Consider the following 17,621-nt stretch of genomic DNA (forward strand, 5'->3'; position numbering starts at 1 on the left):
GCTCCAATTCAGTTAAATGTGTTTCTTGCACAAATGCTATATCAATTTTTTCTTTTTTCAGTAAATTTAGCAGTTTCTTCCTTTTGATTTGGTTATGTATTCCGTTAATATTTAAAGTCATATAGTTCAACGTAGCCATTTCATACTTTGTTTATCTTCCCTTTCCGTTTCTCCATCATCACCTTTCCTTCTTATCCATTTCTGCTTTCTTGTTTTGAACACTTTATAAGACAACATTTCTAAAATATCAAACATTTTCCTTATTCTCCTATTTAAAACTTCTTTAACCCCATTCTCCCCTCCCCCTCCTGAGTTGCCCTTTATCCCTTGTCGGGCAACCACATCTCCCCTCTCCATTTGGGTTTGCGAATTTACTCGCAAACGTCAACTGATTTTGCAGTGACCGTAACTCCTCCCCACCCAGCCCCCCCCGGAAAAGATTTCAATTTTCATATATAACAAAGGTCACTCTTTTAATTCCCTCTTTATTCCCTTTATTCCCTTTCATTCCCTTATTAATTCTTATCTATACTCTATATATTTTCCTCTAAATACGGATACATTCATGTATACACATGTATACATACACATCTATAATATATATATATATTATATATATATACACACATACATATAGTTCGTGGTCATTTTTACTCTCATTACATGTCTTCATCTCTCTGCTTGTTTTGTAGTTGTTCTGCAAATTTCCTTGCTTCCTCTGGATCCGAGAATAGTCTGTTTTGTTGCCCTGGAATAATTATTTTAAGTACCGCTGGGTACTTTAACATAAATTTATATCCTTTTTTCCATAGGATCGTTTTTGCTGTATTGAACTCCTTCCTCTTCTTCAGGAGTTCAAAACTTATGTCTGGATAGAAAAAATTTTTTGATCTTTGTATTCCAGTGGCTTTTTGTCTTCCCTTATTTTCTTCTTTGCTTTCTCCAATATATTTTCTCTTGTTGTATATCTTAAGAATTTTACTAAAATGGATCTTGGTTTTTGCTGCGGTTGTGGTTTTGGGGCTAATGTTCTATGTGCCCTCTCTATTTCCATTTCTTCCTGTAATTCTGGTCTTCCTAGGACCCTGGGGATCCAATCTTTTACAAATTCTCTCATATTCTTGCCTTCTTCATCTTCCTTAAGGCCCACTATCTTTATATTATTTCTTCTATTATAATTTTCCATTATATCTATCTTCTGAGCTAACAGCTCTTGTGTCTCTTTAACTTTTTTATTAGATTCTTCTAATTTCTCTTTTAAGTCCTCTACTTCCATTTCTACGATTATTTCTCGTTCTTCCACATTATCCACTCTTTTTCCTATCTCTGATATGGCCACTTCCATTTTATTCATTCTTTCTCCTGCATTCTTAATTCTTCTTTTTATCTCATCAAATTCTTGTAATTGCCATTCTTTCACTGATTCCATATATTCTTTAAAAAAAGATACATCCATTGTCTTGCCTTTCTCTTCTTCTTCCATTTCTTTCTCTTCTTCTTCTTCCTCTGGGTTGACCATCTGTTGTTTCCTTGTTTTCTTTTTACCCTCTTCTTTCTTGTTCTCGTTATTGTCTGTGTTCTGCACCTGTTGCTGTGCTGCAGGTGTCTCTCTCAGCTGTGGAGATTGACTGCAGCTGTTCCCCCCTCCCGTCAGTGGGTTTTTTTTCATGCGCGATTGCACACTTTTACTCGGCTCCTCGAGCCATTTTTGTCGTCCCGAGCCCGGGACTTCCACTGACCTGAGGGAGCGGGCCTCTCTCTCCACGGCAGGCCTCCTCGGACAGGTAAGGCCTTCACCTTCTTCTTCCGACGTTCTTTCTTCTTCTCTTCTTTCCGTTGTTTTCGACTTTTCTCTCTTCGCTGCCATTTTCTTCCCACCTTTACTTTTACTTTGTTTTAATTTTTACTCTTGTACCTTTGTGTTTTGTGAGTTTTTTTTTAAACTTTTCGGGAGAGGGCTGGAATTCCCTGACCGGCCACTACTCCATCACGTGACTCCTCTTCTGACTCTGCTATCTTTAAGAACTCTTATCTAACTCTTTCTTGAAAGCACCCAGAGAATTGGCTTCCACTGCCTTCTGAGGCAGAGTATTCCACAGATCCACAACTCTCTGGGTGAAAAAGTTCTTCCTTAGCTCCGTTCCAAATAGTCTACCCCTTATTCTTAAACTTGGCCTCTGGTCCTGGATTCCCTCAACATCAGGAACATGTTTCCTGACTCTAGCATGGTCTTAATAACCTTATACGTTTCAATCACATCCCCTCCCATCCTTCTAAATTCCAGTGTATACAAGCCCAGTTGCACCAATCTTCCCCGCCATTCCAGGAATTAACCTAGTGAACTGACATCGCACTCCCTTGATAGCAAGAATGTCCTTCCTCAAATTTGGTCGAAGGGCCTCTGTTATGCTTTGCAAGGACACGAGTTACTTCTTGCCAATCAACATTGGTGGAAAGTGATGTGCTCCTTGTGTGAACATTTAGACTGCCCCATTCATGGATTCGGGATGAAATTACACTGAATAAATATTTGAAATCTCCAGAATTGTAACCAAAATGTTGACCATTTACCTTTCACTTTCACAATAATGAAAGATTACAATGCATTTTAATTATCCCTCTGTCCATTTCATTTCTCTTGTTCTAGTGTTGCTTTCATCCATTATTTAAAGTCCTGCCTTGCCTTAGGTCAAGGCATTTCAGATATCCTCGAGAAAGAATCCTTGGGGCAGCACAGTTAGCACAATGCTGTTACAGGAGTTTGTACGTTCTCCCTGTGACTGTGTGGGTTTTCCCCGGGGGGCTCCGGTTTACTCCCATCCTTCAATACGTACTGGGGTTGCAGATTAATCGGGCGGCAAGGGCTTGTAGGCCGAAAGGGCCTGTTACTGTGCTCAACATCTAAATTTCAAATCTAAATTGGATTAAAATTTTAAGAAGTTGAAGGTTCTGGGGAAGTTACCATGGAAGGTTTGATGGTCAGGTTCCATAGTTGAAGTCCTTGTGCTAATGGAGAATAGGGTGAGACTGGGATTGGCTGCTGGAGAGCAGGGGAGGTTGACTGAATGTGATGGAGGTGTTCCAAAAGACAGAGGGAGTAAGAGAGAGAGAAAGAGGAGGGAAGGATAGAGATGGAGGGAGGGAGAGAGAGAACAATATTCTGATTTTCTACCCCATCTGTAACCCTCATACTTTTATAAACCTCTGACAATCTCCTCCCTGCTTCTGACGCTCCAGAGAAAACAAGCCCAATATTGTCCAAAGTCACTTCATACTCTTCAAACCACACACCATGCTGGTAAATGCCACCTTTACCCTTTCCAAAGCCTCCACATCCTTCCTGTAATGGGGTGACCAGAACTGCCCTCAATACACCACCTCATCCTTACCCCAATGTCCAGACCAAGGAAGGGAATGAGGAATGCCTTGGCTGAGCCATGAGAATTAGCAAATGTGTTTGTTGCTGCCATAATGTTGAGTCTAGCTGAGGAAGGTTGATGACACTGTGGAACTCCCTCAGAAAGTGCCCCAGAGTGTGGATTTGTGCTTTAGTGCTCAACTCTCCGCTATGGGATGTGGACCCACAATCTTCTGATGGTGAGGTGGAGGTTGAAGTAATGGAACTGTAGCTCAAAGAGCATGGAATCTTAGTCACCCAGCCCAAAAATTGACAGGGAGCCATTGTGTTTGAGAAAGGACTATCATTCCCATGTTATATTTCAAGGTAATGTACGAGATTGTAATTGGATTTCATTTTCTCATGGAAAAGCAGGTGCTGTTGTGGAGTGCATCCAAGGATTGGAATGGATACTCTTGGAGAGGGAAGCAGAAGTTAGCTGGCACTGAGTCTTGGAATCCACCCCCACGACGTTCCACTGACATGTTGCTCTGGAGAATCCCCAGGATGGGAAGCAAGCATTCCTTTCCGACGGCAGAGACTCCCAAAGACCGTCTAAAGTCACTGAAACTCGGCAACGAAGCATGAGCATGGCTGCATCAATATAGTCCTTGATAGGCCTTTCGACCTTTCCAAAGGAGTTTTCTAAGAAGGGGACGGATTTAATCTGATGGATTACTCCTCAGAAACGAACAAACATGAAAGGAAACCAGTGACCCACAAGGCAGAAGATCAGAAGAAGGTAAGGAACCTGTTTACAAATATCTCAATTGTATTGGCTTATTTTGCTTGTTCATGCTTTAGAGAGCAAAGAAGTTTTAGACGATGCAGAGGGCAAGAGGGTGCTGTCATGTGGTGCAGTGATGTGGGAGATGATGGTCACTGGAGAATAGTTGAGGAGGAAGAGAGAGTCCTCGATCTTGGCTTTCATCTGCACGGCCTAATACTTGTAAATTTCAAGGGTTCTTCCACCAAAAGCAGCTACGTACATATTGTATTCTCAGCACCGAGATTATGCACCTTGATACGAGACCAATGGCTCATCCAAGACAGCAGATACAGGCAACTTGGGCGTGGAGGTAACGCAAGCAATGTCGCATGAGGAGGGGTATTGAAGGCAATTGTGCAGTTCAATGGGACTGGGCAGAATAACAGTTTGGCACAGACTAGATGGACTGTTTCTGTGCTGTAGTGTTTTCTGGTTCCGTGGAGTGTTTTGGTTCTACCTTGAACCTTTGGTCCTTTTTGGCAGAAGGAGCCACCGAATGAACTCTGGTCAGGGAGACTCAGGTGAAAGAGTTGGGGGGGGGGTGCGGTTGGACAGCATTCGAGGGAACATGTCAACGACCTTGTGTGTACATTGCAATGTATATAAAGCCTGCAAAGTGTCTGGCGTTGTGGTTGGTGATCTGCTATTGAGAGGCAAAGTCCTCTGACAGGACACCAACAATGCAAGATTGATATCAAGAGTAGGACCGTTGAATACTTACACAACGAAAATGTGTCCTTTGTGCCTGGTATCCAACTTTGCTAATTTGAGTACTGATTTGCAAGGGTTTAATCCAGTGGTTCTCAACCTTTATCTTTCCACTCACATACCACTTTAAGTAATCCCTATGCCATAGGTGCTCTGATATTAGTAAAGGGATTGCTTGATGTGGGTGGAAAGAAAATGTTTGAAAACCCCTGTTTTAATCATCCCTAATTGACTCATTATGTGCATGGTTTCAGAACTCCAAAGGAAATGGGCCAATGACAATTTTGGTCAAGCAAAGTATTTCAGTAGCAATTGGGTCTAGAGCAGCGATTCTCAACCTTCCCTTCCCACTCACATATCACCTTAAGCAATCCCTTCCTAATCACAGAGCACTGATGGCATAGGGATTACTTAAAGTGGTCTGTGAGTGGAAAGGAAAAAGGTTGAAAACCACTGGTTTAATACAAGCACTTTTGGGACAACAGGGGACACAGCACATTTAAGTAAAAGTGTCTGCCTCCATTCTCCTCGTACCTTGATGAAGGGCTCAAGCCCAAAACTTTGGTTCTGTATCTTTATCTTTGCTCTATAAAGGACACTGTTTGACCTGCTGAGTTTCTCCAGCATCGTGTTTTTATTTAAATAAAAACTTTGTTTTCTTTCCACCTGACATAACACGAATAGTTTTCTTTTTTATGTTGTCGGTGGGAAGAAACCAAAACTTGACTCCTTCACAGGGAAGGGGGGGTCCATGATCTTTGAGGAATCCAAAAAAAAAGTTGAGAATGGTTGACTTAAATAACGTTTCCATATTCCCTCACAATGTAAAAAAGAGCAGGCCATTTGGGCCATCAAGTCTACACTGACCCTGAACAAATTCTGTTTCCTGCTAACTTTACCCTGCAATCTATGCTCCCCGCATTCCTATCAGACTCTAGTGCTCATTTACAAGTGGGGCAATTTATGGGGGCCAAAGAGATAGCTGTGGAATGTGAGAGGAAACCCGAGCACCCAGACGGGCTGGTGGGAGGGGGGAGGGGGAAGCCCATCCAGTCACAGAGAGGGCTTGAAAGTCCACCCAGGCAGCAGCAGGGTTGGGGATTGAACCTGGGTTGCTGGGGCTGTGAGGCAGCGACTCTCACTGCTGTGCCACTGTGGCACCCATCCTACTGAAGAGAGTTTAGTGAGGGAGGTCTGATGAACCCCACATTGTCAGGCTGGAATATGACTCTCTGAGATGGTCACCGCCATATTCTTGAGGAGAACTTTGGAAGGCCATCAAATACTGATCTTGGCAGCAATGTCCACATCTCAGAGAGTGACTTGGAAGCCAGCTAAAGCATCAAGAGTTCCTGCAGGTGTCAAGCTGTTTGTTTGCGGAAATAAATTGGAAGGACAACTTGGCTCATACTTGTTCCTTCCCAACTAACTATTGATTTCCTATGAAATTCTTCCCCAGTGCCAAATCAAGACACACTTGCAACAGGCAAGGATAGGATTGTAATTGTCCTGGAGATGCTGTTTATAAATTACATGTCGAGTTGTAATTCATTTATTGCAATTGACTGCAGGCTTAAAGATTAGTCAGGGGAATTTTTTAGAGTCATTATTACAGATGGGTTTCAAACACTAGCAATGGGAATGATTAAAAGTCCAAATCTCAAAAATCTGTTTGCTTGCAAGTTGTAGAGGTAGCCACACTATGCCCACAACTCCTCCCTCACCACTATTCAGGGCCCCAAACAGTCCTTCCAAGTGAAGCAACATTTCACTTGTGTATCCAGGGGAGTGACCTACTGCATCCGTGCTCCCATTGGAGAGACTGGACGCAGACTGGGAGATTGCTTCACTGAGCATCTTGTTTCTGTCCGCATCAGTGGCAGGGATCTTCTAGTGGCCAGCCACTTCAATTCTGCGTCCCACTCTTGCACTGATATATCTATCCATGGCCTTATGCACTCCTGAACTAGGGCCATCTGTCAATTGATGGAGCAACACCAAATATTCCATTTGAGCACTCTCCAACTCAATTTCTCCGGCTTCTGCTAGATCACTCCCTGCTGTTCATCCCTCTGTCTTCTTTCCTCCAGCTCTTCACCTCCTTCCCCTTTCATTCAAGGACCCATCCCCACTCCCCCTGTTTGGTGGTGTGCCCTCCCTTATCCACCTATTTCGTCCTGCCTGTGGGACTGTGCTCCTCCCCCCTGCCCTTCTCCCCCACCATTTTGTTCGGGTGCCTGCCTCCATTCTGCTCGTATCTTGATGAAGGGCTCAAGCCTGAAATGTTGGTATGTATCTTTGTCTTTGCTACATAAAGTACCTGCTGAGTTTCTCCAGAATTGTGTTTTCACTTGCGTGTAGTTGCGTGTGCTCCTCATGTCCTACACTGAGACCATGAAATGTCATTAAGGATCTGTTCTGTGTATTCCCTCGAGTGTCAGAAAATAAGGGGAGATTTGATAGAGGTATACCACAAGAACATGGGTTAAGGGCGAAAGGTGGGATGTTTAAACAGGACATGAGAGGGAAGTTTGGATCTGAAGCTATGGTTGCCAATAGTCTGTGTAACGGCAGAGGCTGCAGGAGCGCTGGAGTTGAATCCAGAGACACAGGAAGGACTCTTTTGGTTCTCTTTCTCCTATTGTTAGGGGCGTGGGGCAATGTTCATGGCGACCCCTTGTTTGCTTTATTCAGACAAAGGTTGAAATATATCATGCCTATTACCTTTTTAATGTGACAATAAAAGGAACCTTGAACCTGTGCACTTGGAGAGCGATGAGAATGTGGAACGAGCTACCAGCTGAAGTGGTGAAGGCAGGCTCAGTTTTGACATTGATGAAAAATTTGGACAAGTATGGAGCAATATGGTCCAGGTGCAGGGCAGTGAGACCAGGCAGAATAATGGCTCAGAACAGACGATGGGATGAAGGGCCTGTTTCTGTACTGTAATGTTTTATGGTTCTGGAAGCAGAGAGGTTTTTTTATCACCCCAAAATGAAAGGGTGCAGCAGAGGAATTTTAGGAGATAAACATTTAGGACTTGCTGCACCACTCTTGATTTTATTTTGAAATTAATCTCATGGCCTTGCTTTTCTGTTCTATCCTGTCCATCAGATAGTTCTGATTTTTAATGAGCCCTCTCTGGTCAGCCAACAAGTTAATGCCTAGAAGTTCCTCCAGGTTCTGTTGTCCTGGGTTGTAGATGTCACTTGCTTAGTACACAATAAAAAAATTGAGGTTTGCAAGTTGTGGTGCACTAAGGTAGCAGCGAACAAGCACAAAACTAGAAAGACTGTGCAACAGGCTTTATTCAGGTAAAAGTCTGAAAACCAGTTCATACCTTGGTGGCTCCCCATGTGACTGGCTCAAGAGGGGTCGGCTCAGGTCTATATTCAGGTCTGTTGATTGACAGCAGGCCAGATGGAGTCAGCCCCTTAGGTGGTCTTTCTGCAGTTACAAAGATCGCCCCCTGCAGTAGGCTGGTGGTCATATCACCACACAAGTTTGGACTCCTGCTGAATTATTTATTTGGGAACCGCAGATTACTCATGGAGCAAAGGACAGGCAGTCGTGGTTTGTACACAGGGATCAACTGGAGCCTGATTCCTGCCACTGCTCGGCTAGAAGGATGTCTCTGAGACAGTCCAGATTTTAAGACCTGGAAATAGCGAGTGAAGTCGAGGTCGAACCTGTTGTCTTCAGAGTCGATGTACTGTAGCCACAGGACACACAGGGAGGGGCCTGCGGTGCTGGAATCGGAAGCTAAAACAATCGGCTGGAGGAATTCAGTGGTCGAGCATCGTCTGTGGGAGATTAAAAAGCAGCCAATACATTGGGTCAGAACCTTTCATCGAGTGAGAATGTCAGCTGTTCTTTTCCCACCATTGGTGCTGCCCAGCCTGCTGAGATCGCCCAGCTTACTCTGCAAATCGACATCCCAAACACCCTTCCAATGCAATCATGTGCAAGGGAAGTTTGAGGGGACTAGATTATTTGGTGTTCGCAACCAGAGGGCTGAATCAACTCCTGGGGATCTGGTTTTCTTTAATCCTGGGCAAATGTTTTGGTGTCGATGGTTAGATAGATCATAGGGTAATTCTGAAGAATGATATGGAAAAATATTGGACAGCAGTCTTGTGCATATGAAGCATAACTGTTTGTTATCAAAGGTTCTTCAGGTCATCACACACACACACACACACACACACACACACCTGCCACAAAATTTCAGTGAATTGTCCCCAAGGATGATTTTTTTTTGCATGATCAACATGATCAAGGCAAAATAGCATTGGCCGTCTGCTTTAAACAGCCATGATGATGAACTTTAATTCATTTCGGTTTTAGTGTTTCAACATTGCTTGAGGTGAGTCTGTGTCTGGCCCACTTTATTATCTGTCTGCCCATGAGAATCCAAACAATAAATCATATTAACTCTGTTAAAAACATCCTTAATTTGAAAAATGAAACCACAACAGAGAGTTTATGTCTATCAGGGAAGATTAAATGGGCAGGGTGTTTTTGATTGAAATGTGTGGGCTGACCCGATAGAGTTCTTTACAGCTTCATGAGATTGATTCCTGGAGTGATCGAGTTGCATCACACAGAAACAGACCATTTGGCCCATCACATGCATGCTGACCCTGTGCTCAACACCAATCCCATTTGCCTGCATTTTAAGGTCCCTGTCTAAATGTCTCTTCTATGTAGTGATTGTAACCGATTCCACCACTTTCCCAGGCATCAAATTCCAGATATCGACCACTTGCTGAGTGTAAAAACAAACCCGGATGTTTCCTCCCTTCACTTGGTACAGATTTATTTTAAAAGTTCAGGGGCACACTGTATCAACATTCCTTCAATAATTAAACTAAACAATGAATACGTTAATAAACCAAGGGGTAATTAAAATCACAAAATATAAACTGCTTGATTTACATTTGTAACAAAGGGCTCAGGCCCGAAGCATTACCCTTGACTTTCTCTGGATACTGCGTGACCTGCTGAGTTTCTCCAGCACTCTACTCCAGCGTCTGCAGACTTCCTGCTTAACTTTCCTTGAGGTCTAAACATAGAAATGCTGGAGGAACTCAGCCGGTCTCGCAGCGTCCATAGGAGGTAATCTATTGCCGAAGTTTTGGGCCTGAGCCCTTCCTCACGTCGGCAGACCTTTGTGCTTCTCTTCTTAGCTTAAGGTGTGACTTGCTTTAGTTCTGGAGAAGTGATTTCCCAGTGTACTGCTGGAAAATCCCAGGCAATGAAGCAAAAATAGGCAGGCATCAGAATAAAAAATGGTGGGGACCAATAAAAGGCGATGCTTTCAGTAGCTCTGCTCCATACAATGCAGTTCAGAAGTTCAAGCTGCAAGGAATGGATGAACCTGGTTTTATTGCTCACTGGTTGTGAATTTGCTCTTGTATTCATCGCTTGAAGTTGCCCTGGAAACATCATTAATAAAAGAGTTAATAATATTAACATTATGGATATTTAGTTAAGAAGCGTTGCGTTCTAATAGACCATTTCCCAGGAGACCTAATATTTATTTTTGATATGCTGTGTGCCAGGGAGGTTAATATAATTTTCAGACACTTCTCTTTTGCTGTTGGATTGTCATGTTAATGCTCCACAAATGCTTTTGGTTGATGCTGGCAGAGAAAAGTAGGGTCTAATCATCTTTTCTGCTGCTGAGATAAAAAGCTTTGAGTGGCAAAGCAAATCTAAATGGAGGAGATTGCAGAGCTTTCTGATGCATGGGGGCGGGTCCATCACTTCCTGAATGTGGCGGCGCAGGTGAATTGAACAGTGCACCAGGTATGGATACTTGACAATCAATTGCTGGAGGAGCTCAGAACTGCAACCACGGGTGGGAAAGGCCATTCAATATTTCAGTTTGATTGAGACTAAAGTAGGAAGCATATCAAGGTGGAAAGAAGCTGGGGAGGGGCTAAGAGGTGATATGGCGATGGATGGAAGGTGGGGGAGATGGGGAGAGGAAGATGCCTCCGGAAGGAGGAAGAATAGCGAGAAAAATGAGAATGGTAGGTGGTAGAGATGGAAGGAGTGGTTGCAGATAGAGGTGGGGTTACCTAAAATTAGACTTTTAAATGTATTTGTAAATTTTAGACATACAGCACAATTACAGGCTCTTTTGGCCCACGAGCGCATGTCACCCAATGTAGACCCAATTAACCGACATCCTCCGGAATGTTTCAAATGGTGGGATGGAATCAGAGCCCCCGAGGAAAACCCACACAGACACAGGGACAACATACAAACTCCTTACAGACAGTGCAGGATTCAAACCCTGATCCCGATCGCTGGTGCAGTAAAGGCCTTGTACTAACCGCTACACGGACCGTGCCGCCAATTCTCGATAGAATGGACACGCTCTTCAACGTTTTGCAGATGGACCAGAAGCTGAACCAAAATGATTACCTAGTGAAAACTGAGTGGAAGGAAGGACTCTGCCTTATCCAACATCTTGCACACCCTTTCAGAAGAATTTTGAGCGTTTCGCATTTGGATAAGAACAGTAACAGGAAGTGCTGTCATGAAGAAAAGGGTTGGACGGAAGGGAGATGGGCTCCTTATCAGGATGAAGGAGATGAGAAGCCATGATCACTGAGGATCTCTTGGCACCTTTTGCTTCCTTGTGACCAGCTCTTTCAATGCTAATGCACAGAGATGCTGGAGGAACCCAGCAGGAAAAGTAGGAGGTAAAGATATATTACTGACATTTTGGACCCGAGCCCTTCTTCAAGGTATAAGGAAAGAACAGGAAGGTGAATAAAGACTGAAGTCTGGCTGGGGGAGGAGTCCAGATCAACAAAAGGTGTTAATTGGATAGGATAGGATAAGAGGAGAGGTGAGAATTGATTTTGGCTCTGTGAAGGAGACAGAGGGAAAGGGGATAGAGAGAGAGAGAGACAGACAGAGCTCAGGGGCTCTCAACTGTTTTATTTGGCTATGGCCCCTTAGGGCTCTGCTCAGACTTCATGGGCCCCATTCACTGTGAAGCAGTTTAGTTGGTTTCTTCTGTACCCCTCTCTCTGACCGACTATATAAGAAAGAAAACCACAAAGAATATTTTATGATTTTAGTCCGTGGCGCCCCCCCCCCCCCCCCCCCCTTAAATATTCTGTGGTCTCCAGGGATAATGGCTGGTTTAGACAGAGCACAAACATATAACACAACCTCCTGGAGGAACTCAGTGGGTCGAGCAGCATTGGCGGGAGAAAAAGGACGGTCCATGTTTTAGGCCGGAACCCTCCGTCTCAATGAAAGCTTCTGGCCTGAAACGTGGACCGTTTTTTTTCTTCCCACTGACTCTGCTCAACCCACTGAGTTCCTCCAGCGGGTCGTATTATTTATTTTGCTCCAGATTCCAGCGTCTGCCATCTCCTGTGTGTCCCAAGGTTTAGAGGGATTTGGGTAGACAACTTGGCCAGCATGCACGTGCCGGGCACCTGTGGTGTCAGACTTTATGGTTCCAGTTTGCTCTTTTGATGATTCAATCTGACACACTGCTGTGCTAAAGCTCTGTATCAGAATCAAAATCAGGTTTATTGTCATGAACGTGTGCTACATAATTTGTTGTTTTGCAGGATAGTAATTGTTCATACAGGTGCAACGTTTTTTAAAAATGTTTTAAAAAAATTTAGGCACAGCACGGTAACAGGCTCTTTGGCTCACGAGCCCATGCCACCCAATTGACCTACACCCCCGGTACGTCTTGAACGGTGGGAGGAAACCGGAGCACCCGGATGAAGCCCACACACGTCACGGGGCGAATGTACAAACTCCTTGCAGACGGCGTTAGACAGTTCCGTAAATACAAGATTTAAAAATAAATAATTCATCCAAAAGAATAGGAAAAAAAGCAAGGTCTTGTCTGTGGTTCATTGTCCGTTCAGGAATCTAATGGCGGAGGGAAGAAGCTGTTTTTGTGCCACTGGGTGTTTGTCTTCAGGGCTCCTGGACCTCCTTCCTGAGGGTAGCAGTGAGAAGAGGGCCTGGCCTGGGGAGTGAGCATGTAAGGATCCCAGTCGTAAATCATTTTTCTCCCTCTGCAGCAACCCTTCGTCAGGATTTGACTGATTGCTAGCGGCAACCTATCGACTGTTTTTGCCTATTAACGGGGTAGCAGAATGCGCTCAGGGTCTGAGACTGCAATTTTTCTCCCCTTGCCGAGCCTTTGATTCAAGGTCTGCAGCAGCCAAGCCATGAATTATTAATACCCAGGTTGTGACTTCTGCCATTAATACTCATTTTCCAAGCTGAGGTATCGTGGGGTCATTTCTTCCACCGCAGAGGGGCTCAGCAAAACAAAGCCATCAGGGATACTCTGAATAAAATAATTGCGACCAAGTTGCAGAAAACATGGTAATTTTGATTTAACAGTTGCCTCAAGAAAGCTAGTCTTTCCATTTTAATCTTCTCTCACACATGAATCTTTAATGAGTCTGGATTAAAGGGATGGTGCTCCGGTGCTCCCTGAAGCAGTGAGGATGGGGGTCGGTCTCTCTCTCCCCGCACCATTTCCTGTGGGCCTAGCAGGATCTGGAGAGCGACCTTGTGAAATATTCATCTCTTTGTTTGGATCTGGCTGAGCGAGGTGCAAGGTTACCACGGGAACGTTGTCACTATTACACTGTCAGAGACCAGGCCGTGTAAAGAAACGAGGCCCCCATACGCGGGATTTGTAGCTCCATTGTGTGATTGAATCTAAACCAAGCTCAAATTTTCAATGATTTGAAGATTCCCTGTACCGACCGGATCCACAGTGAACTACTCCGACGGGCCTTGAATGAACTGAGACACAGTGACGCTGAAGGAATGGCAGTGCAGGCATGGAACCATACAGCACAGAAAGGAGACCTTTGGCCCATCAAGTCTCTGTTAACCACGGAGTATCCATTTACACAACATTCATCCAGCACAGAAACAAGCCATTTGGCCCATGCCAACCATCAGCCACTCATTGGTATTAATCCTACATCAGTCACATTTTTTATTCTCCCCACATTCCCATTGCCACCCCCACTCCCCCCCCACCCAAGATTCTATCACTTGCCTATATAAGACCACAAGATTTAAGAGTTATTGGTCCCATTGAGTCCACTCTGCCATTCCATCATGAGCTGATCTTTTCTCCCACTCAGCCCCACTCCCCTGCCTTCTCCCCATAACCTTAGATACCCTGACTATTCAGATACCTGTCACTCTTTTCCTTAAAGACACCCAAAGGCTCAGCCTCCACATCCGCCCGTGGTAGCAAATTTCAGAAGTTTACCATCCTCTGGCTAAAGAAATTCCTTCACGTCTCTGTTTTAATTGGGCGCCCTTCGATCCTGAAGTTGTGTCCTCTTGTCCTAGGTTCCCCTACTGTGGGAAACAATGTTGCCACATCTACTCTGTCCAGGCCTTTCAACGCACTTCTATGGGCTCCCCCTCATTCTTCTGAACTTCAAGGAATACAGTTCAAGAGCTGTCAAATGTTCTTCATATGCCAATCCATTCAATCTAGAAATCATTCTTCTCAATCTTCTCTGAACCCTCTCCAATGGCAGCACGTCCTTCCTTAAATGAGGAGCTCAAAACTGTAACCGTACTCCAAATGCACCCTCACCAACGCCTTATGAAGCCTCAACATCACATCCCTGCTCTTGTCTCTGATTCCTCTAGATATAAATGCCAAAATTGCATTCACCGACTCAACCTGGGGTTAATCTTTAGGGTATCCTGCACAAGTTCTTCCAAGTCCCTCTACACCTCTGAATTTTGAATTTTCTCCCCATGCAAATATGCACAAGGTTTGAGGGTTGCTTGATGGTGGCCATTTAACTCATCAACCTGCCTTTCTTTGGATGTAGGGGGAAGCTGAAGGACCCTGAGGAGAAGCAAGCCTCTGAAGGAGTCAAGTTTTTTTTCTTCTGTACGTCTCTCCTATCGACCAGACAAAAAAAAACAGGAAGAATATTTATGAACTATAGAATCTCAGCAGGTCAAACTTGGGTCAAGTTGATTGTCATCCGATTGTTCAAGTACAACCCAACGAAGCAGCATTCTCCAGTCCTCAGTGCAAAAGACGCAGACAAGTGAGGAGGTGTTGAGTGTCCACGATAAGTCACTAGTAACTTGGTGCTCTTCACTACAGAGCTGATGTAATGGAAGGTGGTTGTTCCTGGTCCTCCTGAAGTTCACGATCATCTTCTTCGTCTTGTCTACATTGAGACACGGGTTGATTCTCTCGCACCATATCATGATATTTATACAGCAAAGATAAAGATGCATAACCAATGTTTCAGGCTTGAGCCTTTCATCAAGGCATCAAAGGCTTTTACTTAAATGTGCTGTAGCCGCCAGGGGAGATGTAGGGTTCCCATTGAGAATGTCTGTTCTGTTGTGCCAATGTAGGTGGACAACTTGGTAGGGGTGGACAAGTATGGTCAGAGGGCTGGTTTCCGTGCTGTAAACCTAATGACAAGCATCGTCACTGTGCCATCCACTACAGCTCCTCACCAATGTTTACCCGATGATTCCCATGTGAGAGGCTTTGCTTCGTCTTACAGCACAATCGCCTGGTTTTGTTGTAGTCTGTCTAACTGTTGTCTCTGTGTGGATGAACCTGGGGCTGTATTTTACACTCATCACCTACAGCACAGAGATTTACAAGCTATGAAGCAGTAACTTAAGTATTTTATTTGACAGTGTCGAGAATAGGTTTTTATGTGACTGGAAAATTACACGCTTGTTCCATTTCTTGTCACAATTCTGAATGGTGGACTCCGCAAACTGACACGAAAGGCATTGGATGTAACTGAATGAAATGAATTGTTCAGTCTGCCCCTTTGCTTCACTCCTCCAGTGACATGGATATGGTGGCTGTGCTTTATTGAAACTGCCCCAGTCTGCACTGGGGCACTCCCCTCCAATTCCCTTATGTGGAAATTTATCTCTTGTCACCAGAGAGGTGCCTCTCTCTCTTTTTCTGTCTTTCTCCTCTCCCTCTCTCTTTCTCCAACTGTGCACAAATAGATTTCTTTTTGACTGAACTTTTGATTTGAATATTTGACATTCCCCAGATATGAATGGCTAATATAGGTAGATTCTGGAAGTAGGCTATGAATAAAATATTTACGCTCACAGAGACAGATTGAGATTTTAATTGTGCAGGGCAAATTTTAATTATTCTGAATTGTTTTAATTAAATTTAATTTACAGAACATAATTAATATTTGGGAATGATAAGTCTTTCATTTAACATTAATGAGATTCTTTCTGTTCCAAATAATTAGTCAACAAGGATGAAATCTGCTGTCCCAGATTGATAATCTGTACGGATTCTCCCTGTTCAGTCTGGGATTTGGTGGTGAAGTTGGCTTGCACCACTCTTCTTTGCCTTGGTCTTTTGGAGATGAGTGAGTCGGAAAGTTAGGCCGCATTGTTTTGGCTTTGGGCTTCTGTCTGAACCTTGTACTCTGAGTGCTTGCTGACCTCTCCAACCAGGATGGCAAGGCAAAGGCAAACTGACTCCATCCCCAAGAACTGTCTGGGAGTGCAGACAAAGCCTCGTATCCTGAGGCCCTGCTCTGAGGGACTTTTGGCAGCATATCCATTGCTCACGACTTTTAAAAGCCTCCTAGTTGGGGGATAAATTAAACGTAGAACATAACAGCAGACTAGAGGCCCTTCAGTCCACGATATTGTGATGATCAATAGAAATCTACTTTACAATCTAAACCTTCCCTACCTCACACACATAACCCGATATGTTCTTCTCTGGGAGTCTTTTAAAAGTTCCTATTGTGCCAGCCTCTACCATCGCCCCGGCAATACATTCCAGGCACCCACTACTCACTAGCTCTCTTTCCATTGGCATAACAGTTAATTGGCCACTTTTGCTGTTTCCACTGGGCCAATTTTAACCGGGATAATACCTGCTTCCCCACTGACTACAATTCATCCCCGGGAATAGGACCATTTGCCTTCAACAATAGTCCAGGGATGTAACTTTTCCTTTTTCCACTGGTTTAATCAGCACACCGGTATCAGTTAACACCGGGGATGTGAGTAGGGGTCGAGGCCATCAATCCCCGGTATGATTTGGCATCATCTGACACCGGCTTGCTGATTGTTCCCCCTTTCCACTGGACCCTTGACTGGTAAATTGGCTGTCGTTTCCTGGGACAAGGGTCCAGTGGAAAAGGGGGTTCTGTGTATAAAGCTTATCCCTGACATCTCCAACGAACTTTCCTCTCTTCACCTTGACAGATGTCCTCTGGTCTTTGCTACTCTCGTCCCGGGGGACAGGTGCAGGCTAATCTTGTAGACCTCTATTTATTTACCCTACTCAAAAAAAACCCCAGAAAATTATTAAAGTAACAAAGTGAAAACATCAGCAAACAATGCTAAAATATTGTAATGTTATTGTCACAAGCACTTGGATAGATTGAAAAGCTTTGTTGAGCGGGCTATCCATGTAAGTAAACACATATTTAATTATAGCAGGTAGTGCCATAATAGAGCAGAGGTGTGGGGTGTAGTGTGAGAGAGCAGCAGGTACTGCTACTTGGGACAAAATGCAGGGTATAGAGAAAAGTTAAAATGGTGCAGGCACATCATTCTTTTACCAATGAGGGGTTCATTTAAGAGTCTAAATACAGCAGGAAAGAAACTGTCCCTGAATCCGAGGGTTTGTGCTTTCAAACTCGCAAATCTTTTTCTTGATGGGAGGGGAGAAGGAAA

The 17,621-nt window shown here is 44.1% G+C and overlaps 1 protein-coding gene across 6 annotated transcripts in view; it reads left to right on the forward strand.

Moving 5' to 3' along the window:
• nav3 (neuron navigator 3) overlaps nucleotides 1–17,621 on the forward strand; it is a 401,736-nt gene that overhangs the window by 39,385 nt on the left and 344,730 nt on the right. For 4 of the 6 annotated variants that reach the window (XM_069904353.1, XM_069904355.1, XM_069904352.1 and 1 more), the window contains one exon: nucleotides 3,773–4,139. In XM_069904353.1, the coding sequence (XP_069760454.1) occupies nucleotides 4,068–4,139 (72 nt within the window). In that variant the 5' untranslated portion in view covers nucleotides 3,773–4,067. Of the gene's footprint in view, nucleotides 1–3,769; nucleotides 4,140–17,621 lie in introns of those variants that run through there. The other 2 variants (XM_069904354.1, XM_069904358.1) reach the window with 2 other exon arrangements.

The sequence above is a fragment of the Narcine bancroftii genome, chromosome 11 (assembly GCF_036971445.1).
Source record: "Narcine bancroftii isolate sNarBan1 chromosome 11, sNarBan1.hap1, whole genome shotgun sequence".
Classification (NCBI taxonomy): Eukaryota; Metazoa; Chordata; class Chondrichthyes; order Torpediniformes; family Narcinidae; genus Narcine; species Narcine bancroftii.